The following is a 26,925-nucleotide window of genomic DNA, read 5'->3' on the forward strand; positions in this document are numbered from 1 at the left end:
AATTAATTATAAACTCATTATTAGAGTATAAATCATCTTCTTTTGTTGGTTTAATCCTTTCAGTCGTTTCATAAAGAATTACGACTCTTTTATTAAGTTATATTCCTGTCTGTCAAACTTATTTTATGGACACAGATAATAGTTTTCACAGTAGTTTCTCTTAAGCTATTTTGTTTTGGAAATATTCTTGAGATTGGAAGATTTAGGAATATATATGTTTTATGATTTTTCCAATAATATTTTAAACAGCTGGTAGAAAAATATGAACCAAAACCAGTAGCTTCCAGAGCGTCCTCAGCTTTGCATAACTCAGACGAAGAGAATTGTAGAAAATTTTTAAAGTTGCTTCACGTCAGTACAAATAAATCACTTATATGTCTTTTTTCCACTACAATCAAATGAAAACTGTATAGGAAAAAATGTTTTGGTTTTAGATTTCTTCATTATTGAACAAAAAATATAGGACACTTATAAAAAGAAAGTGAAGTGTAAGTTACCTTTTATGTTAATACTTTTTCATATATTATATTCTGTTGCGTTCAAATAAATGAAATGATTTTGACTATTTTTTGCTGCGTATTTCTTGACGACAGTAAGATTTTCATTATGAATGACTGATTCGAATTTCTGGATATTCAATTCAGTTTATTGTCCCAACAAACAATGGATGCTTATAATTAAGGACTATAAGTAACTTACTGGAGACACCTTACATTTTATTCTATGAAAGAGAGAAGAGAAGACGTTGGCAGGTCAAGATGTTCAGATGATGTGGTGCTGCAGGTTTTTCCGGGTTTTCCTGCATCTGAAAAAGCAAATGCGCCATAGAAATCAATCAAGTCGCCCCGGAACGCCAATTGATTTTTGTGGTTTCATAATTTCATGGGTAAATTTTCGTTTTGTGGACACCCACATAACGACTGTACTTACGTATTTTGATGCGTAGATTACGAATCCGAAAGAAAAAAAGCGGCGCTCTCCCTTATTTAAAAAGTTACGGCCCTTCAAAGTTCAGAAAAGGGCAACTTTTCAGCCTTCTTTTTCACTAAAAAAAACTATTTAAAAACACAAGCATTTATTCACTAGGTCACCTTTACACCTTATTCCTCCTTCTTTAACACTTTTCACTTCAATAATCAACATTTTTCTTATGAAAAACTTAATTTAAAAACGAATGCTTCTCCTGGTGACATTATTCTATTTTTATGTTAGTTACTAGTGACATTTCAGAAAAAAGCGGTTGGTATTTGCCGTCGCCTACTATTTCAAATTCGTAATACACCACCAAAAACCAATTTACGATCTAAAGAATGAAGGTAAAAAACATTTGAATTACTTCAGGAATATGGACTGCATCAGTCGTACCAACCATATCATTAACCTTAAAAACGTAAAATACAGTGATGTGTAACCAAAAAGCAGCTCCGTACATTTTTTAATATTTTTATAAGAAAAATGTATATTATTGAAGTGGAAAGTGTTAAAGAAGGAGGAATAAGGTGTAAAGGTGACCTAGTGAATAAATGCTTGTGTTTTTAAATAGTTTATTTAGTGAAAAAGAAGGCTGAAAAGTTGCCCTTTTCTGAACTTTGAAGGGCCGTAACTTTTTAAATAAGGGAGAGCGCCGCTTTTTTTTCGGATTCGTAATCTACGCATCAAAATACGTAAGTACAGTCAAAAATTTTTTCAAAATCGCCGGGTGTCCAGATAACGAAAATTTACCCAAGTCTTTCAATTTCAAATATTGTGAATAATAATGCAGCCCCTCAAAAACCTTGTTAATATTGGTTTCAAAATACTTTTGCAGGTTCAAGGTGAGCTTTTATTCATAACTTTCAACATTATTCATAACCCCGTATTCTACCAACTTGTGTAGAAAAATCGTCTTTCAACCATTAAGGATGACACTGAGTGCCTCATGAATTTTGACATTTGCATTCATGATATGGGTTAGCAAGGTTGCATTCGAAGGTAACGACTTTGTTATCAGAATAATTATAATTCACTAGGGATTCACGATACAGAGCTTATAAACTTATTAGGTGATCGACTATATTGAATTATTTTTTGTACAACTGTCATTAAAAATATTTTCTACGCGTTTTTTTTCCCAAATAGCAATAAACAAAACATAATTATTCAATTTTCAAGGAAGTTCTATTATGAACAATAAATTCTGTTACAAATATATTATATTCATTTATTACATTATTATTTATGAACATTAACATGAAAAGTACAATTAGAACAACTGCTGATTATAATACCTTGTGATGTTGAAGAGACTTGTAATATATTTGAACTGAGTTGACAATTTCATGGGCATAAACTTTTAATTCTTGAATTGAAGAGAACGATGCTATAACGCTAGAGCTCTAGCTGTTGGAATTAATCTCCCAGCAATAGCCTTTTTATAAGATATAGATTGATCGATGTAACCCTCAGCTACTGTTGTAGACTTCCATCCTCCGTGCTTCTTAATATCCCTTATAGCTGCTCATGATTCTGCTAGCAAAGAAGCAGAAGACCTTCTGAAACACTGACCTGTATATTCCTTTGGTTCTGGGAGGTTCAGACACTCAGCAATGGTAGAGGGCAATTTTCTAAACGTGCTTATACCAACTGGGTTAGCACTGCATTTATAATTTGAGTATTTCAGAAAAAACGTTGATGACTGACAACGTATTTTTTTAAATAGTCAATGTTTTTTCCAACAATTCAAAAAGAACGCCCTTTTTTGGTTTTTGTATTTGGAATTCGAACAATCAATGATTTATACATTACTTTAATGTCTTCTATTGATAAATGGCACAGCTCTTCACGCCGGCAGGCTCCATATATTCCAGAAATAGTAGCAACTTTTGGGCCTATAACTTTCATTTTTCCGCTTCAAGAATACTATTACCTTGAAATATTTGCTTGTATTAACACCATTTTTAAAGAACGCACTCGACTTTATCATTGAAAACTTGCTCCACAAAGTTGACGAGTTCCATATTTTTGATTTCTCTTCCAGATAGGCGAGGAAGACGGTTTCGCTGAGATTTCCTTCGACGTTTTCAAGTCTACACTAGCTAAGAAAATTAGAATATGCGATGTCGTACTGCTGAGTCGATTTTTTTGGTAACAATTCAATCGAAGCTCTTTTTTGCAGCCTCTTCAATATTGTCAGGACACACAATTCCTCACTATTGTTCTTCATTATGCAAGACATTAAACACCAGCAATAACTTTAAATATGACTTGTAATAAAACGCGTAAGCTGTAAACAATACTGTTTGTTGGTAACCAAGTGATTTGGCGTCACCTGACACGGCCACTTCAACATTAAACTATTTAACTGACAAGAGATGTCGAAATGTGTTTTTATAGAAATATTAAATGTATCTACTTTATCATGAAAACAGGACAGTTGTACCAAAAACTTTGTATGATATTTGTGTTAAGAGTAAGTTTCATTTTGTTCGTGAAATTGCTCAACTCGCTACGCTCGTTTCGCAAACTTTTTCACTCACAAAATGAAACCTGACTTTTGAGACTCATATCATAAATAGCTATATTTTCACTGTTCTAAACGAGGGGAAAGATGATAGTAATTTATGACAATTCAAAAAAAAAGAACATCTATTTCAACTAGACTGGGTTCCACAGTTATAATTATAAACAACAATAACAACTGTAAATTACCCAATTCACAGTTATACAACAGTTATATAATTCACAGTTATACAACTGTGAATTAAAAGGTATTGAATCACAAAATAATTGAATAATTCACTACAAATTTGAGAATCGATTGTAGACAGCAATGTTCTCGTGTGTATACTTTACAATTTTATACAGTTGGTACCAGCATATTACAGTGTGCATAGTTACAAAACAGACTGCATGTCATCTGCAAATTGGCAGTCGAATATCTTTTCTGGGTTATTGATATATGTCAAAAGTACCTGGAAAATACAGCTGCGCATTATCAACGTTCAACTCAATACATCTCGAACTACATTTTCTGAAAACTCTGTCTCCTTTTGGAATAAACCTACCGAGATTTTTTTTCCAAATTAAGTAGTCGACCAATGTTAATCACCACTTTCACACTTCTTGCTTCAACATCTTCATAAAAAAAATATTCAACTTCAGTGAAAGTAAGATAGGTTACAGGTTAGATTTTGTTTCATTGAAAATGTCTCCATAAATTCTGTATAGTTGCACTTTATAGTTGAATCTAGTGTTGGGTTAAGCTGCGTCCTTAATGAGTTGACATTGTCGATCGATACTGTCGACTAACAAATCGAAAAGGATCACCTGTCCATACTTGAGTAGACAAATTTGCCGATCAGTTGACGTCGAAAGCAAAATGTTGCTTGTGCCGTGTTTGTTATTGTCGCGTCTAAAAGGAAAGTATTTGCCTTTGTATATATCTTCCATGCCACTGCCAGATTCATTGCTAGTCAGTGGATTCTACTCGACTCTCCTTTGGTTCTACCGATAGTCCATAGAAAAGCATTCGAAATGTCGATCGTCAGAGTCGACTGCGGCATACACACATTATATAACTTATTAGTACCTCTTTCAATGAAATTGCCCAAAGATTGGATCAATTGAGATAATACAAAAAGTTGGCCAACGCAACGACTGTTTCTTCTGAGACTTCGATATATTACCTTCATCTTCGCAATCAACGCATTCATCACTGATGATATCTGCCGCAGTAGCAAAGGAAACGTTTAGGTTACATAGGTTACATTCGACCACGACCTACAGGCCAGGATTTCATTCTCTAATCGTGACTTCGGTCGTGAAAGCCTATGTTGGGACATAGGAAATTGTGCAGGAAATTTATTACATTACGAAACTCACAGAAATAAATCCTTACTAAAAATGCACATCTTCGGTAACCTGACAAAATGTTACTCTGCACTCTCGCTGAAACTACATCTTTACGGAGGGGGGAGGGGTGACTAAGTGATCTCGCACCACATTAAAAATAATGTAGGGCTGCCGCTGACTTACCTCTTTATCCTTATTTTGCTGTGAAACAAATTTGTTCATTTTATTGTAATTGTCGTTTTTGGCATTATTGACAGTTGTTTGTTTTGAGTAAGTTTCTCAATGTTTTGCTGACTTGTATCTCCAGGAGAACAAGTATTTTCTGCTAATGAAGATGCTGAATAGCTTCGTTGACAAAATGTGATGAAACTTAACCGTGAAGTTCATTTATTTCATCACGGAACGGTTGAAAATGGAAAACAAACAAATGTATCTTACGATTTATTTTTATCTTCATGAAAAATTACAATTATAAAATTATAACAAATAGTTCTTGCATTCCTGAAGTTTTGAGTTGCTCAGTAAATGAGAATTGAAACAGACAAAACAAAAAAAATCATATCACAGATTGTAGAGTAATCCGTTTCATCGAACAAATGGAGTGATCACGTGCTCTCTCTCTCGAACATTTTAACAGTTTACGAAAACGCGACAAGTTTCACTATACAATAGTTTCTTGCAAAACGTGTAACACATGTGGCGGATTTGTAAACTGATAAGTGAAAATCCGAGTGAAAATCTCAAGATGAGAGTACATGGTATGGCAGTCATGACAAATATTTGGCGTTCCGACAGAACATCCAATCAGTGGCATATGTCGAAAATGTTACAAACTCAAAAGTGTCAAATACTTGCTGATTATACGAACAAGAATTTTTGTCACTAAATTGACCAATGCCGTCACTTTTGCAATATCGTGTACTTCTAATAAAATCTTAATGGCAGAGACAGATAATACTGCGTACCAATGATACTGCGTACAGAACACGCATTTTTACAACTCCAATTGTTCAGTGAACAGACTGTAATGCTAAAACTGTTATTCATCAACTATTTTTTTGTTTTTCATTTCCTTTACTGCTTGTAGAACTATCGTCATCACTCAGTTCAACTACTTCCTCCTCACTAATTTCAACGACTATACCAGTATCGCGAATCTTGTTGTCTTTATGAATTAGTTTTTTCCTATCTTCTCGATTGTCAAGTTTTTCGCCTTTTTCAATGTTTTTCCGAATGTTACTTTCATCACTTTTTTTCAAGTTATTTTCCCTACTCTCCTCCATAACACTGACAAATACCACTTGCTCCCCTCTTATCATCAACTGATCAACGTGCCTTACGCAGCTCTCCAGCTTTTTATCTGATTCATGAGGAAATACCTTCACTTTCGGCGGACGAACATGGTTTCTCATTATTTTCCTAACTTCCACTGATTGATGAACGGTATCTGTAAAAGACAATTACTATGTTATTAATTTAAGCATAAATTTGAAAGTTACAACAATTGAAAGTCACCAAAAACATGCATTATTTCTATCAAAAATTTTAATGAAACAAAAATTTGTAATGAAGAACTTCATACAAGTGTATAACACTTCTAGTTCATCCCGATAAGTTACTGCGAAAAATCAATATATTTTTCTCAAAGAAAAATGTTCTATATATCGGTAACTTATCGTATTTAATAATTTCACCTTTCGAACAAAAAAAAAATGAAAAATAAAGCAACTTTCGAGAAGAAAACTGCAAAAAAGCCGATTTTAAATTCTGAAGACGAAGCCAGAGTTCGGTCTCTGAAACGTCCAAATCTACAAATCTACGTCCACGGGGACTGTAGACTTGGCGGTTCGTATTGGTTAATTTTTACTAACCGAGTTTTATGATTGGCTGAAGAGTCATAAAATTAAATTTGAAGTCATGTTACGGTGACGAACAGAAATCGGAAAGTGTGGGGATGGTTATCGCCGTCGTGTCAAACTATTACAAGTAACATCAGATTTGACCGAAATTCCTTTCTCAACTGTACGTAAAATAGTCAAAAACAAACCTTGTGAACGCAATACGCGATGTGATATAGGAGAACCAAAACCTTTAGATATTGTTCAATACAAAATCTAATATCTTTGTCAACGCATCAGAAGTATTGTGAATGTTTCGTCTTTACCTTTCGTTCGAATTTGATTTTAATTCATTATTATTGAGTATAACTACTTTTTTCATCCTGGTGTTTTCTGAAAGTATTTTATATTGCTGTGCTTGCCTCCATTTCTGAGTATATAGCGCACCCCCGTATTCCGGTCGGGAGTGCGACATAAACTGCCCAAGGTTCCATTTTAAAATATGTGCGCTATCTATTTACCAAAATCGCGCAAAAGGACAATATTCAAGTTTATGTCATAGGAAATACAGTCCACATATTGTTACTCAACAGCGAGATCAGTTCTTGGACCAATTTTGTTTCTGATAGTAAAAAAACTACCGCCATCAAAGGCAAATTCACGTTGTTTACTGCAAGCATAACACCAAAGCGCAACCGAAACAACCCGAGAAATTACCCAGACGTTTGGCAATGATAGTGTTAATGAACGAACTGTTCGACGTTAGTTTGCAAAATTTCGTTCCGGAGTAATTCGTTTCAGTAATTCAGGACAAAGATTTGATGTCCCTGGTGGTGCGTGGGATGGCGGAAGAACAGGGCGTCAGCTCCTATGCGGTTTTTGATGGTTTAAAACGCACTGGAAAGGTCGGTTTAATATTAGAACGATTGACAGAAATTTTCACGTTTCGAGGCCCCTGAACTCTCGCCAATTATATTATCATCTTTTCTCACCGGTAGAACCTTCGTCAATCAGGTCCAGACAAAAGCGGCCTTCGTTGAATCCAGAGCACACACTTTATATTGTTGTAAATCATGCCCTAAAGAAATTAACGCTGGCCGCCACTGGTAGCCATAAACCAATTGTGACGTGGCAAAGAGCGCGCTCAATTCAACTGACATGTCGGGGCTAGTCTAGAGTCTTTTGGTGGAATTCCGAGGAATTTTCCAGCGGCTTCGATTGCCAAATATGAGCGCCATCCACTCGCCTATCGAGACAGTCAAGTGGAAGTTACAGTGCAGTACGCGAAGCTATCTAGTAAGGCGATAGACATTCGAATGATAGTAAAACTTTCAGTTAGTGTTTGTTGTATTGAAAGTGAAATAAAGTTGAGTTTGATTATTGTTCAGTGTAGTCAATTATTGCTCAACCCACGGGGAAAAACGTAAGAATATGCTGACGGATTAATGGACCTGTGTGCACTGATTCAAATGACGCTTATTTTAATTGAATTGAATCATTATTCACTGAGATACTACAGTTTAGAGTAGACTCATAACAACAGAAAAAACTTTTGAACCAACCTTATAGAAATATTTGCACATTGTACTATTTTTGTACTATCTCAGTTGTAGGGTCAAGCGGGGCTATTGTGATACAAATTAACAAACTTTTAATATTAACCCAAAAACTAAACACATTTGAACCAAACAAAAAATACCTTAATATGTATTTTAAGCATCTTTATACTACTAAGTAAGTAAAAGAGTTGTATTTTGTAGGGGAAAGTGAGAAAAAAAATTAAAGTGTGTATCATATTAACCCCACCCAATGGGGCTATTATGATACAAGGCAGGGGCTAAAGTGATACAGTACTGTATTTCAGTGCATAGTAGCAATGGAAAGATGAGGGGGCTTTTGTGATACAGCCCATGGCCTAGTGTATCACCATTTTTTTTTCATATATTTTTTTATCTGGATGTAACGAGGTAAAAATCTTATTTATTCAACTTCTAAATGCTTGAAAGTAAGTTTGAAGTTACTGTGTACATTTCTGAACAAAATAAACTGGTGTTGGTGCCTCTGGAAAAAATAATTCTAGATTAAAATAAAGTTAATTCTTCAAGTAATACTTTTCAAAATAACAAAATTCAGCGGTTTTTAATCACAAGCTTAGAGTTTCTTCTTAATAGAGCACTTCAATCATTATTTACTTTTTCTTCTTTCCTCTTTATTGAATGTTGTAGTTTTTAATTGTAAGAGGGAAAACGAGTTCTCCCCTTCGCCCAGGCTGGGGTTCTGGCAAATATTCTATGATATCAGAAGAGTCAACAATAGACAAATCTTCTGGTTCTTTCCAGTAGAAGGTGGTAGTTGATGGAGTTTTTTCCCTGACTCTTGTGAACTTCATTGTAGCACAGATTTCTTCCAAGTCTTCGAAATCGCAATCACTCTCATCTTGACATACAACGGCATCATCATCAATATCAGAGTCGGTATCGAGCCACGGATCCTCCTCTTAGACTTTTTCTTTTTACACACCATTTCACTTGGACTTATTCCTACGTCAATGTTTTCAATCAAGGTGCTGGCAGGATCATAATAGCCTCTTTCGCTGTATCGTATTAGCCCCCAACTTTAAAATGTAATAGCTTTGATTGAAGTTGATCTATTTTGAAAGCAGAAAAATGTTAATTGAAGCTTTCTTAACCCAATAAAATATGTAGAGGAAACTGAAGTTGAATAATAAGTGTGTAGTGACAAAAGTTTTAACTTGCCGCAGAAAGTTCTTCACCCAAAAAATTCATAACTTTGCATTTCAATTTTTAATGTGACTAAATATTTAATTTGAACCCTCTGTTTTTCTAACATAATAATATACTATGTATCCCTTTTGATTTTTTTCTGTATGTTTATTACTCATAATTTAGTTATATTTTTTAATAGCCCATAGTTTTTGAGTATATCACATTAGCCTCGGTGGGCCCTATATTGTATATTTATTAAGATTGAGAATTGAGTTTCCTGGCAATGAATTCATTCCATGACTTTTTCTACGATTTGAAGTTTTTTATCATTGTACATATAGCGGAAGTCCAACCTTGTATTTTTTAACAATTGAAATTACTATTTGGTCAGTAAATATATATAATGGCATCAATTAAGAATCATTCGAAGATTAATTCGACATTATCAGAACACTTTAGTACTGTACTACACGCGTTTTACAAGCAAATGTAAATTATTTCTTCATGCCAAGATTCATTACCGTCAATGAACTTTGTAACATTCGACATAGGATAGTAACCGTTATGCTAGTAAAATGTTACCATTATCATCATCGCTGTCCGGATAATTTTCATTGTTACGCAATTATTTCCATAGTGAATGATTGTTATTATTGTTCAAGGCAATCTTGATAGTTTCAGGGGGAATTCACGAATTTTGAAAGTGCAATAGGTATGTTCTCTGGTGATATAATTTTTATATTTATATAATAATCAGAATGAATCATTTTTCACTGTTACTATCTCCATTCGGGTTTGAAGGCCGTAGTAGTTTGGAACTTCATCCTAACGTTTTGCCAGCACGAGTGGCTGGCGATGATCGGTGAATTTTCAGGATGAATAAATCTCTGAAGACGCCAGCCACTCGTGCTGGCGAAACGTTAGGGATGCAGTTCCAAACTACAACTGTCTTCAAACCCGAATGGAGATAGTAACACTGAAAATCTGGCCGCGACAGCCTTTACCAATGAATCATTTTTCCTAACGAACTGCTCTAGAACATTAAAACTGCAACACTGTTCTCGACGCGTGTGTCACCAGCCAAGTTGGCGTTGTTAGAAGATGAACTTCATTACAGTATAGTAACCATCAAGTGGTTTCGGAAATTACGATGAAAGAAAATGGTTGAAAAATAATCTAGTGTGTGGCAACAACTTTCACTTACTCACAATATATACAATAGATCGCTTCAAAAACATTTTACTAACTTTCTTCGAAAGCATCTGATAATTCCACTTCCATATTCTCTGTTTCACTATCACTGTCGTTATTTAAATCAATAATGAATTTATTTCGACTATTAATATGGAAGTGTCCAATCTCCATATAGTCTTTTTCAACTAAAATTACTTTTTTGATCCTTTCCTGCCAATCTTCTTCGGTAATATTAGATACTTCTTCTTTAACTAGCTCTATTACCTTCTTATCTAATATTAGATACTTCTTCAACTAGCTCTATTACCTTCTTATCTAATTTTGGAAAATTATTTTTACGCCTGATGCTTCGTTTCAATTTTCCCCAAATCATTCGAAGGGATTGAATACACAAAAATAGGGGGTGTCTCAGTGTGTGTCTATACTCTTCAGCAATACTCTCAAGGGCATACTGTAAAACTTCAAGTAGTTGGTTTTTGGTACAGTTATCTTCAAAATACAAATTGTTATCCATTAAAAAACTTTGTATTCCATCTTTTCTCGAATTTTTATTCGGTACTTTGATAAGCTGTCGCGAATGATAGGAAGCGTTGTCAAGAACTATTACACTATTCGCATCCAAATTTGGGATCAATGTGTTTTCAAACCATTCCTCAAAAATATTAGCTTCCATGTTCTTATAATAGTCAACATTGCAGTCCTCAAGTTTTTTTCCACATGATTTCAAAGAACTCGAAACCCATCCTTTATTTTCTCCGCAATGCACAATGATTAGTTGCGATCCTTTGTTTGCAGGCATGTTAGGCGTACACATTCTCGAACCATCAGTCCACCCTTTCGTAACTGTGTCGTGAGTGTCATACCGAGTTTCGTCCAAATAGAAAATTTGTCGTTGTTGTTGTCTATATGCAGTTATTTGTTCTAAGTATTTGTTACGCAATTCCACTATTCTACTGCTTGCCATAACTGCTAGACGTTTGTTTATTATTTCAAATCTAAACCCTAGTTTCTTCATCCAATTCTGAAAAGTTTTGTCACAGCAGCTCACTTTATGGCCGTAAGTATTCAATTTCTTCCTTATGATTTCAATTGTAGGAATCTCATCGCTTTTGTAACAGTCGTATATTGTTCTTTAACGATTTTATTAGATGAAATCTAAAGGTTTCGGTAATCCCGTATCACATCGCGTCTTGCGTTCAAAAGGTTTGTTTTTGACTATTTTACGTACAGTTGAGGAAGGAATTTCGGTCAAATCTGATGTTGCTTGTAATAGTTTTTTCCCCTCGAAACCAAACTTGAGATGTAGATTCTTATATACATTGAAACATACTCTCTGTTTCAATATTCAAATGCATCCGAATCTTATTCACTGGTATCTCTTTTTGGCATTGTTCACCAGAGCTATTGGAATCACTACAAAGGAAAAAGTCTGCGTTGTTATCACACTCGTTATTACTATTAGTACTTGTCCAAGGACGCCACATTTCAAACAGATAACAAAAATTTCAAGTGATAACTGTACCAATATCGAATTTCAACACTCAAATCGCGGTCAGTTCCTGAACTGAACAAAACGGCGATACACATCCCCATATTCTTTTCGTCACAGTATCATGACTTCAAATTTAATTTTATGACTCTTCAGCCAATTATGAAACTCGGTTAATAAAAATTATCCAATACGAACCGCCAATTCTTCATCCCACGTGGACTAGTTCATAGCGGCATTATTTCTTTGTATTGGTTTTTTGGCCTTTGAGATGCCGATAGCTTTAACTATTCACAATAAAGATTACTTCGACTATACTAACTATGGAATGCATCACTGCTGTTTTAGATGTGTCACTTGTAAGTGTTGAATGATTCTGTTTTGCCAATGTTTATATTCATATAAAGTGTGTTCCTTCTGAGATAGTTGTTACCTAATATTCATGAAATTAGTATCATTTGCGTAAGCGAGATCAAAGGTTGTGTCAGAAATACAAACATGGAAATACTCTAGGAATATTGACTACTTTTCGTTGGAATTACAATTTTTTTTATTTCGGATATTTCAACAATACAGTAAATCATACTTATGATGTACTGTTTGGAACCTTTGGTGTAGTAATGAATATCACTGGAGTTTTTTCCCAACACCAAATCGTTATTTTTACACCTCGACACGTGTTTCGATCACCAAGTGATCATCTTCAAGAGGAAGATAAAACAGTTTTATCAAGAGGAAGATAAAACAGTTTTATCTTCCTCTTGAAGATGATCACTTGGTGATCGAAACACGTGTCGAGGTGTAAAAATAACGATTTGGTGTTGGGAAAAAACTCCAGTAATATTCAATACAGTAAATCAATTTTACTAGTTAATTATGAGTAATTACAAAAATATATTAGTTTGATAGAAAAAGTAGAAAAAAAAATTTGATTATTGGATAAACTCGAGTATTTTCACCGATAATTCAAGCTAGTAAAGACTATGTCCTCCAGGGCGATTCAAAACGGCTCGGCATCTTCTGGTCATACTTAAAATTTGATTGTCTAGGTTTCTTTGAGGTATTGCCTGCTAGGCGGCTTGGAGGACCTCAAATAGATCTAGGCGATTCTGAAAGTTGCCACGGCTTCTCATCACCCTTTTCTAGAGCATATCTCATGCATGCTCCATTAGGTTAAGATCTGGTGATTGTGCGGGCCTATTCCATCACCTTGCAGGAACTGGTTAACCGATCTCGCAACGTGTGGTCGTACATTATCGTTCATCAGGATGATATTGCCAGCAACTGCTCCGGCGCGTAGGGAAGGATAGCAGTTTGGAGTATTTGGCGAACATATGTTTGGGCGTTCAAAAATATTTCTAAGAAACGAGGTCCTCCAAAGCGTATCTCGCCCCATACCATAATCGCCCTCTTCTGTAAGAATGCACTTCCTGCCAGTCTCACATTATTTATTGGTTTTCTCCAGACCCCAACAGGTGTCGAATCCGGATAGAGTCCAGATCAAGATTCAGATGAGAAAAATAGAAGAGTCTATTCCCTATCAGTATCACTATACAATTGGCTCGATTGCTTCTTTTAAGAGGTTGAACTCTGAGAGGCCATCGGGACCTTAAATCGTCCTCACGCAATCGATATAACACCGTTCGTGAAGAAACATTTGAGTTGTGGGGACTGTTGGAGTTGCATTTGGAGATCTTGTACCTTTGCGGTAGGTTTTTTCTCGCAAATAATTGTAAAAACAGTCTTGCAGTGGGTTAGTTTTTCGATGCCGACCAGTATGCCCTTTGGCTACGTTTCCCGTTTTACGATACCGTACGTTTAATTCGGGATATCACACTATCTCGTTCGCACCATCCACCTGACGCATTCCTGCTTGAAGCATCCCCACAGAATTAGAGAAAATTAACAGGAATGGATATAAAAATGCTGACTTATTTCGATTAATCGAGACATGCAACAATTTTGCTGAGATCAGCAAATGGGAAAGAAAGTTTTTGGCTTTCTACTCCATCTTAATACAAAAAACAAGGATGAGGGAATCTTCCAAGGAAAGGAAGGAAGTAATCAATTTTAAAATAAACAACTCTATACATGGATGTGTAGATCATGCAAAGAAGTAACTATCAGACACAAACTGAAAGAAGGTCCTACTGAAACAGCTACTTTCATGTAAACATTGAATTATACGAAAGAAAAAAATTCTTTCGAAACAAATACTTCTATATGAACACTGAATTATACAGAAGATACTTTTCTCTACTCAGTTTGTATTTCAAACATTCGTTGTGGAATAAAAATCAGATATCATTCACATGAGTTCTACTTTAAATGAATGGTAATAAATTGCACTTACATGGAACACTGTCACCCTCACTGGTATACACCGATGTTTCGCCTTAAGACACTTGCCCTAGGGCTCTTCAGTATCAAATTGGATAACATTATAGAAAATACACACAGTTCATTCATGAATTACGATTTTTTAATGTCACGAAATAAGCTTAATCTGCTTATGTCATCGATGACATCGTAATGTCATTCATTAACCTATTTGATTTAATCCCAGCCGAAAGGAATCTTATTTGAATTGATAAAAAAACAAGGATGATCTACACATCCATGTATAGAGTTACTCATTTTAAAATTGATTACTTCCTTCCTTTCCTTGGAAAATTCCCTCATCCTTGTTTTTTGTATCAAGATGGAGTAGTAGAAAGCCAAAAACTTTCTTTCCCAAAAATTAATCACTCCTAAAAATATAACCCCTTCAATTCATGTCTAGTTTCTTTCAGTAGTTAAGTAAAGATCTGAGTATTCATCCCGAATAAGATTCTGCCAGATGCTTATCAATTGACTGGCAAAATGTTCCCACACTGATGACTTCATTTGGGCAGTAATGAAAAACTAATATTTTCAAATCGATCTGAAGAATGCAAAGTTTCCTTTTTATGAGAAAAATTCCTCGTGTCTGAATGTTAAAGATTACAACCGTCTAAAAGTCTAAGTCTGAGAATGAAATTCAAGTACAAAATTATTCTCTATTTATGATCTTTATACTCACTAAAAGCGGGTACTTTCATTTTTTTCGGTCTATTCCAATATTCGGTAACATCTTCTAGGACCATGTTCCAAAACTTATCGTAAGCTACCAGGTAGGCCAAACAATATCCTCGTATGGTTTTTTGGTTTCTCGTCCAAACCTGCAATAAATTATATAATTTTAGCTGCCGTATATCAAAGTTTGTAATGGAATTGGTCGATGATTTATGAAAATCCATTACTTTAGTTTACAAAACCGTGACATGTGTTTCAGCATAAAATACATTCCTCGGGCGTTAAGTGAAAATGTGTTTATCAAATACAGTATATTGAATTGTTATACAAATTTGTAACAAAATTACAGTCAAACTCTTTCAAGTGTTCAGATGTGTAATCAGTAGAGAAAACATTATTACCAGGAAGAGAAAATTGCTTACCAAACCAAGAATATTTTTACAATAGTAATAAATCTCCGACATGGAAAAAAATTCAAAGAAATAATTTTCTTTATAACGACTTCAGGAAAATGAAGTTCAGTAAGAATCAAAAATTGTTTTCTTGTTATCTTAAATCTTCCTTATCGAATTTTTCATGAACCAGTAGATTATCTTTCATTTCATTATGTTTACCGTTTTAACCTCGTATATAATAATGAACTATTATTTTTAATTAAAAATACAGGGCCCTAACTGCCAACAGTTTAGTCTATTCACGTTGATTTTTTTCTTCTATTTTTGAAATATATAGTTCTTCCATGCAGTATGAATTTTTTTTTAAGTAATCGTTTAGTCTTCTGAGCAAGATTCTATGATTTGTAGTATAAACCTAATTTATCTGTCGAGTTGGTATCTCTAAGCAAAAATACTTCGTAGCTGAAGGCATATAGTTTCGACTTCAATACAGAAACCTCCTCTAGCAACCTCCAGGAATGAGTACCTAATTCTCAAGTGAGTCAGTGCCGCTCTCGATTCTGTCCATCGACATGAATTATTCAATTATACGGGGTCTGTTAAAGAAATAAGGTGTATTTTCATTTTTCTCAAAGAATATGTTCCAATTCCAAAGCAATTTCTCCTCAATCGTTGCAAAACGCCTTCCTTTCATGAGTCTCTTCAATCTTCGGAACAGAAAAAAGTCGCAGGGGGCCAAATCTGGTGAATACGGTGGATGAAGCATGTTACCGTATTGTTTTTGGCTAACCAAATTAGAACAAGCAATGGCAAGTGAGCAGCTGCATTATCGTGATGCAAAAGCCATGAATTGATTTTTCACAATACCGGGAGTTTTCTTCGTATTGCTTTTCGCAAGTGGCACATAACTTCAAGAAAATACTCTTCATTGACTGTACCATGTGGCAAGGACTCCTGATGCACTACACCGTAGTAATCTATTAGTATTAGTATTCATAGTATTTGCATAATAGAGATATTTAGTGTTCTTTCAATTTTCTAAGTTTTGTTTATCTGTTTACATCTGAGGTTGTATTTTTTTTTTGTACCTTGGAATCTGTCTGACTTGTCCATTTAGTCCAAGTCTCCAGAAAACACTGCAGCCTCTTGGGCTTATTGCGTTTATTCTCCCATCTTCTCATGACACCCATTCTATCAGTCTCATTCCCTGTACTAGTTTGTACAGGTTCCGTGTTGGATGTTCGTCATATTCTTCAGGGCGTAATTTTGTACGTCCATATATATCCTGCCTCCTGTGATTCAGTGCCTCACATTCGCATAAGATGTGTAGAGCTGTTTCTATCCCTTCGTTGCATAACCTGCATCTGAGGTCTCCGTTGTACAGCCCCATTTTATTCAGGTGTCCTCTAAGCGGACAATGACCGGTTAGTAACCCTGTAATTATTCCGTGCCGATCCCTACTATATTGAAGTAGTTCTTCAGTTCTTTTCTCGGACGGTTCCCTAATGAAGGTTCTACTGTGTTTGTTGCCTGGTACTTTTTTCCAGTACTCTGTGTGCTCCTTATTGGTTCATGTCCTAATCTGGTTTCGTACCAATGATTTTGGTACCCCCAGAGCTGGTTCAGGATCTATATACGAAGTTGATGATCCGCATCTAGCGCATTTATCAGCTTTGCTGTCTGTAAAAATATTGATCCATTCTATTTATCTGTTGAGTATTTCCTGGTATTTCCCTCATCAAATGACAATACACAATCAAAAATTTCACAAACCCGTTTCTTGTTGTGGGACATGTAAATATTTTCGCATTTTCAATATCGTTATCTTCGACATTATGCCGACAGTTACTCAATTATTATGGTGGTGGCCAAGGCATACCTTGATGACCGCGGTGTTTGTTTGGCGTGGTAACCTTGTTCGGCAACCTCGCTAGGACCTCCATCAAGGCTCTATGGGAAAGTATACGGTTTTTGAAATACGGAATTCGAATGCGGGTAAAATTCATGAGTCGGCAAGATAACCGAAATGTTTGTCTTCGAGAATTTCGAATGCAAAAGAGGCACGAATATCAATAAGAATATTTTCTTGATATTTTTATGGTTTATGGACATTTTTTACCAGTTATAATTTATAGAAAAAAAACTCATCACCAGTAGCTAATACCGAAAATGCGGAAAATTCGAGAATAAAATTCCATATTTGACATTTTGCGAAGTCGATATCATCATTCGAACTGAAATGTAAAGATTTGGAGAATAGCAATTTTGTTCAATTTCTGAATTAAATTGATATATAAATATTTCAAAACGAATTTTTTGTCTGTCTTTGTCTGATAACGATACACTCAAAAACTATTTTTCCTACTCACTTTCACTAACATTCATACAATTTCCATGAATGTACGGAGGGAGTCAAAAGGAACGTTCATGTGAATAATCTGTTAATGTTTCGTGTGAATTGGTTGAAAAAATGATGATATTATCCGTGAGAAGTAGAAGTTCACCCCTCACCAAAAAAGTTCACTGAATATCGTTCTTCTTTTATAGGTCTATAGAAAGTCCGCGATGGCATATGTAAAACTTATCAAGTACATTATGAAGGTTGCAAATGCGTTGGTTTTGTTTCACGTAGTGGATCAATTGGAAAGTTGAGTTCACATTTCTGTTGAAATTTAATTAAATCATCTCAGATGTCATTATCAAGACCTGTTACTGCTTATGTTTCGTGGGGGGTAACTGAAGATGAAACTGAGTATGTTGCTGGGTAGTTTTAATTGAAAAAAAAATCAACTGGTGATTGTTATTTGAAATTATTTGCCAATACTGAACTATAGTCGAAGTAAACGATATTGAGCCCACCTAAAGTTGGCGGCACTCACAAAGGCCAAATAAAAGCAATACATAGAAATGAACCGGCTGCGAACTATCCACGTGGACTGTAGAATTGGCGGTTCGTATTGGATAATTTTTACTAATCGAGTTTTATGATTGGCTGAAGAGTCATAAAATTAAGTTCGAAGTCATGTTACGGTGACGAATAGAATGTGGGAATGTACGTAAAATAGTCAAAAACAAACCTTATGAACGCAAGACGCGATGTGATACAGGATTACCAAAATCTCCAGATGTTCATCTAATAAAATAATTGATAAAACAATATACGACTGTGACAGAAGCAATGAGATTCCTACAACTGAAATCATAAGGAAGAAATTGAATACTTGGTATGACACTCACGACACAGTTACGAAAGGGTGGACTGATGGTTCGAGAATGTGAACGCCTAACAAGCCTGCAAACAAAATTTGATAAGAAGGTAATAGAGCTAATTAAGAAGAAGTATCTTATATTATCTAATATTATCTAATATTGAAGGGGAGCTATTGGAAGGTAGGTTCCACTATATCGTTCACTTGAACTATACCTACAGTGAATGTTTTTCAATATTATTTGATTGTAGAAATGGATATGACTTAATCACAAAAATTATTTGACAAAGTGAGATAAAAAAAAAACCTTTTTGGTTCCTATAGTTAACAGCTCATAGTCTTCTACATCAGCCATCGGTAGAATATTCACTGCTTTTTATACAACTTTACGTAGAGATTTAAACATAGAAAGAAATCGAAATACTTCTCTACTCTCAAACTCTTGTCTTTATCTCAGGACAATCCCTTTGGACGATGTTCTCAAATCACGTGAATGAAAAACGGCCGATTGGTGAGGACTAGAGAAAGGCTAGATTGAATTGAGCACCGATCGCAGAAAACATTAATCACTCATAGCCGTGATAGTTTTAGCCATGGCGTTGACCATGAAGAACAGTCGGCCAGATTCATAGCTGCACGATTCTTGGCATAGTTCAGTGAATTCATTTGTCACAAGGATTGATAGTTGAGTTGGAAAGAAAAATACATTCAGCATTTAATAACTTTTTGTTTTTTGAATAGATTCAACAATTTCAACATTTGCATGGTTGATCATGTCAGTGAAAAGATAAACCGTTAAATATATTTGGCAGTTTGACTTGGATTCCACATAGGAAAATTACTTCTATGAAATCTTCCATAATCAATTATTTACCAAAAAAAATTACATATGAAATTCATTAGAAACTCTTTAAAAACAATATAATTTGTGAAGAGAAATCGAAGAATAGATATTCATAAACTGATCAGAGGTTAAACCACTGTCCGAATATATTGTCATATGCTTGTATTTATCTACCCCATTTCTCAAATCACAATGATTAATAATAGCCTATAATATAGATACTCATTATTCACTAGCTATAACATGTCTGAAATGTATGTATATATACTCACGTTCATCTATACTACATAATATAATTCAATTAGGTATAATTTTATTTAATGCAAATTTATTCTACACTTAGTTTTATTTCTATTTATTCATAATTGTCTATATTGTAATTCCACAAACAAGTATGTAAAATACTTCTGTGGATATTGATAAATATAATATTGACACCTTCAAGTTATTCACATAGTACTGGAAAAATATCAGATGAAATGAATATAGTTTAAAAACTAAAATACACGCTCTTAAAGAACATCGAACTAAACAGTTAAAAATATTTTTTTTAATTTGCTTAAAACAATAACGAACGAAAAATACTAGTATTATTATAAAAAAAGCGACGGGCGCTTGATATACAAAAATATGGCACAAAATGCCCACGCTTTTTTTACAATAATACTAGTATTTTTCGTTCGTTATTGTTTTGAGCTTATTTATTAAAAAATATTTTTAACTTTTTAGTTCGATGTTCTTTAAAAGCGTGTTTTTTAGTTTTTTAAACTATATTTATTTTTCATTTTTTAGTTTCATATGCTATGAAATCGTGTTTTTTAGTCTGTTTGAACTATATTTATTTTATCTAAACTTTGGGATCAATCAGCTGTATACTGTTTATAAAAATGACCATTGATATTTTCCGATTCAGGTGAGGGAGCCTAAAAATCAGCTACCAAGCCCAAGGCAGCAGGCGCGCAAAGGAGGGTTACAAATATGGCAGCAGGCGCGCGTGTTAATAAAAAAAAATACTTTTTTCAAATGAAAAGATACATGTGAAGTGAGTTCGAATCATATCAAGGAGTAGATCAAGCAATCATGTCGTTATATCAAGGAGGTTACAGCGCCATCTGCCCGCGAATAGATCAAGCAATAATATAGATAATTCTGTGAAATACAGATCCTGAGCTTGAGAGTTACAAACAAACAAACATACATACATACAGGTGAAGCTAATAAAATCGTGTAACTCCTTGGGTAGACATATAAAAACCAACAAGTCACTCAAAAACAAGTATAACATATCGGGTGTCCAAACTAACATGCGGATCGTGAAGGAAGGACTTCAAGGAATTTTAAAACGAAGATCCCCGAAGATAAAAGAAGTTTTGAACTGAAGAAGACCAATTCCACCAATAGGTGCCACCTTTTAGAGAACAATCACGATTTCAACATTAATTACAAAATCATTCATACTGAAAATAAAGGACATTAATTGATGCTGGCAAACATTCAAATTCTCTGTTGAACGACTAACAAGAGGTGGACCGCTCAACATCGCTAAACCTTTTTTTTAATGCCATAATTTAAAATTTGCCTGCTGTCCAAAAATTGAGATTGTAATGGTTTTTGAAATTGTACCTGTTATTCCATTTACCAGTAACCGGTTAAGTGAGTTAACTACTACTGTTGTATATGTGTGTGTACTATTACTACCGATGAAACTACGGTGTTAAGGGAACGCATCTGGAATAAAAATTTTATTTATGGAGTTTGGAGTTGAATATCAGATGCTTTGTTTTTGAACTACTCTGCCACATTAGTCAATTTAAATGGTCGCTGCTGAAGAGATTCGATAAATGATCTACATATTATTAGGTATATGTTGTGAAAAGGGGCCTACAACAGAGAATGTGCTAAAAATTCAATGAATTGTAAACCAAGCACGTCTTAAACTAAAATCTACAAAGAAGCCTGGACCTTGATTTCGAAAACTGTGTTGTAGATGAATACAATAATTGGTGTGGAAAAATTCCTAAAATGGCTAGTAAAGTCCTGAACGACTTGAATCTTCATTTGACTGCACTATAAGTACGCGTTCACTATCGACCTGGTCGACTGTCGTAAGCAATCCACTAACCTTCTGCCTCTGTTTTCCTTGTTGAGAAATAACTATTTAAATTCTGAATCGACAGAGGTCATCCAAGATTTTTTTAATAGCCACACTGGTTGCCATTGACGAGGCTGTATTTGGTTACAGGTAGGGTTTTTATAATAGTTTGCATTGAATATATTATTAGAAACACTACTGCTTGCGTTAGATGACAGAATCCTTGATATCGCTCAGATCGAAGCTTTTAAAAAATTATTTGATTTTTTTATCGCTTTTCAATGAGTAATTATTCACGTTAATTTTTTCAGAGACTTTTCTGGGTAAAAAAGAACGTGTGTGAGGGTATTACTTATAACCCGAACTAAATTCTGTGACTAGTAGTTGCTCGTTTAAAAAATCGTAATGAGTGCCATTCGAATCTATCTAATAGATATTTTCTTTCTATTCTATATACTTTTTTATTTATGAATACATTTATCCTGTGTGTGAGTTGATCGATGACTGCTTGATAAGATATTCAGTTATTTACAACAATAAAACTCCGGTCGCGTAGAGATGCCAAATGGATAATCGTACATTCACTTTCGATGGAGAAAGTTTCAGAATTAATTGTAATGTGCTTGAAATGCGAAATGATCAATTGCCATTCGCCCAGAAGCGTACGCTTTTTCTCTGGTCAGGTGTTTACCACTATTACATTGTTGACCACAGGATATAGTTGTGTCTGTACACACACACGCGATGTTTTTTTGAAAATATTTGACAGATTAACGTGGATTTTTATTTCTCATTAGTCAAGACTTCTTCGCTTTGTATGGAGATTTTGTAATTAAATTCAAATCTCTGATTTTTCCAGAGAGGTGTACACAATCAATTGGGATTTGTTTGTCTCGGACCAATAGACCGAGTCGAATGGTAACTTCAATGAATGGATGAATGATCGAGTCAATTTACTAATGACTCGAACTTATATTCGGTCTTGTTTGGAAGATTTTTTCTATAACGTGTTCATGCTTGTGTATTTTGACAACGTTCACTTGCAAACTATTCTGAGTGTGTAGATCGTTATTCACTCGAAACGCTAACAGTGGCAGATACTGAAAAATGTTATTATGCGCCACTTGCGCAGAATTTCAATCAATACGAATAAAACGTCATTGCTTCTTCGTAATTTTTTGACCAAAAACAACATCGTAATCATGCCTCAGCCACCATATTCAACAGATTTGTTTCCATACAACTTTTTCCTATTCCAAAGATACCCACGAAAGGACGGCGTTTTGTGACGCCGAATCGCTGAGAGAGTTCAAGGACATAACAAAAAGTGCATATCAGAACTGCTTTTAAGATTGAAAAAAACTGGCACAAGTATACTATATCTGAGGAGACAAAATATTTGATGGGAACAAAATAGAAATTGCTGTATTATTACTTCACTCTATGTATATTATGTAATGGGATGATAACCAGTAGGTATAATGAAAATTCGCCTCATTTTTTGAACAGACAGCGTATAGATCATATATGAGAGAAATCGGTAAAACTCGGTTCAGAACCAGTAATGAATTTAAAATTAACCACCGCTCGAAATGTCAGCGTTTTACAACTCTAGTGCAAATTTGTCCACTCTTGTCTTGGTCCTGTAGGTAGAGGTTACGTTAATATACAGGATGTAACTGAATAAGTGTAAAACATTTAAGGAGGTGATTCCTCATCGAAAACTTCATTGGAGCATCCCTTGTTAAGATGCAGCCCCTTAAAGGGGGTACATAAAATTTGTATAACAATTTTTTTCACAAGTACTGAAAAAGTTACAAACCTGACGTTTTGTACTACCCAAAAGACACTTAGCCAATAATTTATTTGGTTTACCCCATGGTTGTAAGGGGTGGAAAACGCAACCCCTAAAATTTATTTCCAATGTAACTTTTTGTCTTATTATTTTTTGTTTACCGTTTGAAAATGTGTTTCCGATAGCCTGTTTCATTCTAAACAAAAAATGTCTCTTGGGTTTTATGCCCAAAATAAACCAGTTCGCAGCAAAAAATTATTTTACGAATAACTACAGAGATACATCGTCATAAATGCGAAAATACGAAACTAATCTATCTAGTAGGTCGCTATTAGCGATAGTGACAATTAAATTGGTATGACGCTGTCAGTTTGTAAATTTTCGAAATTGAATTGATACTAATTATGTGTTGTTGTTCTGTTCTTAATCAACACATTCTACAATAAGAAAAAATCTTATTTACATCTAGACAATACAACCATCCTCCCACATGCGAAAGCGGGGTTGAAGGAAGGAAGGGAATCATGTAAGGGGGATACTGCAGGAGGATGACAGTTTTGCTGACCCTAACAGTATGCCAAAAGAAAACTGCCACCGATTCACCCCGATAGTCTTAGCTGAGAATGAATCATTTTATAATGGCTTCACCTCAAATGCAACATTGAACTAAAGGAATACACTGACAGTAAATGAATAATTGTTTACGCTGATGAATGTCAAGGAGTATATTTCGCTATTTTTGTAAATTAATTCACCTATTAATAATTTTATTTCAGAAGGATTATTTTACACACCTGAACACAACCATTATCTCATTCATCGGCACTTTTTATATTGAAAGTACATTTTCCACACCAGAACAAAATACTATCTCTATTGGCATCATCATCATCGTCAAGAGATGACTTGAAGTCATTTCCTTGTTTTTGTGTGGGAAAAGTGTTTCCCATAGATTCGTTTCAACTTTACTTATCAAAATGTTTTATATCTTTTGTGTTTTAATTTTTAGCAGTTTCATGTACATATTTATCTCCATTTAAAATATTTGTTCTATTAGTAATTCTACTAATTTCAAAATGCGTCATTGTTTAGTTCGTGTCTATCATTAGTTTTACCTGCATAACATCGATTGTTCGAAAATAAAGTTATCTCAATGACAGTTATACAGCAACGTATTCGAAATCAATGCGTGAAGTTCCTTCAAACATAGAAGTGATTTGATTCGTTATCTGAATTGTTTTACATTCATGAACAACATAGAACCTTTAGACAGGTCAAAAAGTTATCTAAAATAATGAAAAAGTCGGCCGTCCATGTGTGCGTCGGAAAATTATCAAGGATTTTAACTGATATCGATGTACATTGTTTGAGAAAAATGTGAGAGTGTTAAGGTTTGTTTTATTAACTTGTATTGCTTCAATTTCCAGGGTTACATTTTAATGCTTCATTTGTATACTCATGTCTCCGTTGTACCCAAAAGAAAGTGTACTGTTTTTCATCAAAAGGAAGAAAAACCGCACTGCTTTTATTTCAAAAATTTTTCATTTCAGAAAAAATACGACGTTTCATCAATAATTTCAATATAATGATATAAAATCACATAGTTTTATGTAAAAGTAATCAACTACAACTGCATTTCGCAAGGATGCGACAATTTAAATCAATTGTTTTTTTTTTTCAATTTCAATCGTGATTTGAATCAAATCATTAGTTTCTGTGACAAAAAGTCGCCCAATCAAATAACTGACATAACTCATCAGGAAATTAAAAAAAAAGGAGATAGTTTATTTATAACTGAGAGTTCACATACATTATGTGAACGTCCAACGTAAATATTCATAAATTAAACTTATGAAAACACAAACAGTTCGCAACAGCAAAAATTTTATATAGGCTATAATATCTACCTACATAAATGAATAATAAAAATTAATAGCGAATTCATAAATGATATATGTGCAGTGAACAAAAACATTACTAAGGCTAACCTATAAAAACCTAAACACAAAATATGTATTTAGGAAGTCAATTGTAACACGTATACAGGAAAATTAATTCAGCGGTTTTTTTCACAGGAAAAAATTTTCTTGTGGAATATTCCACAAGATTTTTTGTATGTCGTGGAGGAAGGAGGTTTTTACTATAAATCTATCCAACAAAAATTTCTGGGTAAATAGAAAAAAATGATGAAAACATGTTATTTCAAGGTTCATTATTGCCATATTCAAGAAAAAAGTTAGTGCAAGTTATTAAAAATTAAAAAATCTGAATTTATTCGGAAAAACCATATTTTTTTCATTTTTTTATTCAGTATAGAAGTGAATGAGGAATCCGAGGAAGCTAGCGCTGTTAGCGAAACGAGTCTAGACATAAAAAATGTTTGTAAAAATTGTTTATTCGTTTTAAAAATATCTGTATTAGATCCAGAAGGTAATATTGGCTATGATGTGAAAAATCTTTCGTGAGCAACATCAGGTACATAAACTGATGCACCTCATAAACACATGACATATTTCAAACATGATTCGACTTGAGCATGATGGACTTTTATTATTCATGACTAAGAGTCCGTTCTCAAGTACATGACAAATTAAGTTTAGTTTTGTGACTATGAAATTGCCAACGGTTTTTTCAGCTGAGATGGTCATCATTAAAGACCCCCAAAAATGTTATAGACTCCAGTATATAAGGTTGGATATAATTTTGTTTCGAATTTACTGCATATTTTTGGAAGATTATAAAACCGTATCATATATATTTTCTAAATGTTAAAATACAAAGAGTTTGTGCTACGCCAGGTGGACAGATTACACGAATTTTTGTTACATAACTCGTGTAATTTCAGTATAATCAGTTTTTTTACTGATAATTATCGATGTACTATCGGCATACTTTATGAAGGTTGCACTCTCCGCAATCGGATTCTTGCAGAAATCCTATATCACGATGGATTATATACAAGTTAACGAATTATGAATGAATCAACCCATTCTAACTCCTTAAATATCAAGAACATATGAAAATATTGTGTTTGTCGCAGTCAAATGTTCTGCTCAGGTCACAGAAAACAGCAAATAGAAAACAGCAAACCTCAGTTCGTTGATTGAGGCATGCAGAAGTCAGCATGTATGTATACTATGTTCAGGAAATACTAGGAATTTTTATTTTTCCAAGAAAATATTTATTTATTCGCCTACATAAATGTTGTCGCCTTCAAAATAGTCCCCATTAGATGCCCTTGTGTCAGCGCCTCTTTCAATCCTCGAAACACTTCTCGAAATCCATCTTTGGGATACCCTTTAGTTCTTCTTTACGATACTCTTGTGGAATCATCTATGCTTGTAAAACTACGGCCCTTTGATGTTCTCTTTGATTTCGGATATAGAAAAAGTCACTTGAAGCCATGTATGGCGACTATAAAGGCTGGGGCATCGGTACAGTATTGTTTTTGGCCAAAAA

General features: G+C 34.3%; 2 protein-coding genes across 2 annotated transcripts in view; one reads left to right on the forward strand and one right to left on the reverse strand.

Annotated features, from left to right (window-relative positions):
- The window catches only part of Eip74EF (Ecdysone-induced protein E74), a 569,772-nt gene that overhangs the window by 185,287 nt on the left and 357,560 nt on the right, over positions 1-26,925 (forward strand).
- The window catches only part of Lsm11 (U6 snRNA-associated Sm-like protein LSm11), a 44,577-nt gene continuing 22,910 nt past the window's right edge, over positions 5,259-26,925 (reverse strand). Inside the window, exons 3-4 of the mRNA XM_074177300.1 lie at positions 15,139-15,277; positions 5,259-6,277 (exon numbers count right to left, since the gene is read on the reverse strand). Of these exons, the coding sequence (XP_074033401.1) occupies positions 5,877-6,277; positions 15,139-15,277 (540 nt within the window). The 3' untranslated portion in view covers positions 5,259-5,876. The remainder of the gene's footprint in view (positions 6,278-15,138; positions 15,278-26,925) is intronic.

Source organism: Leptinotarsa decemlineata, unplaced genomic scaffold (assembly GCF_025532065.1).
Source record: "Leptinotarsa decemlineata unplaced genomic scaffold, Ldec_3_MD MMD2_tig00002974_RagTag_RagTag, whole genome shotgun sequence".
In the NCBI taxonomy this organism is placed as follows: domain Eukaryota; kingdom Metazoa; phylum Arthropoda; class Insecta; order Coleoptera; family Chrysomelidae; genus Leptinotarsa; species Leptinotarsa decemlineata.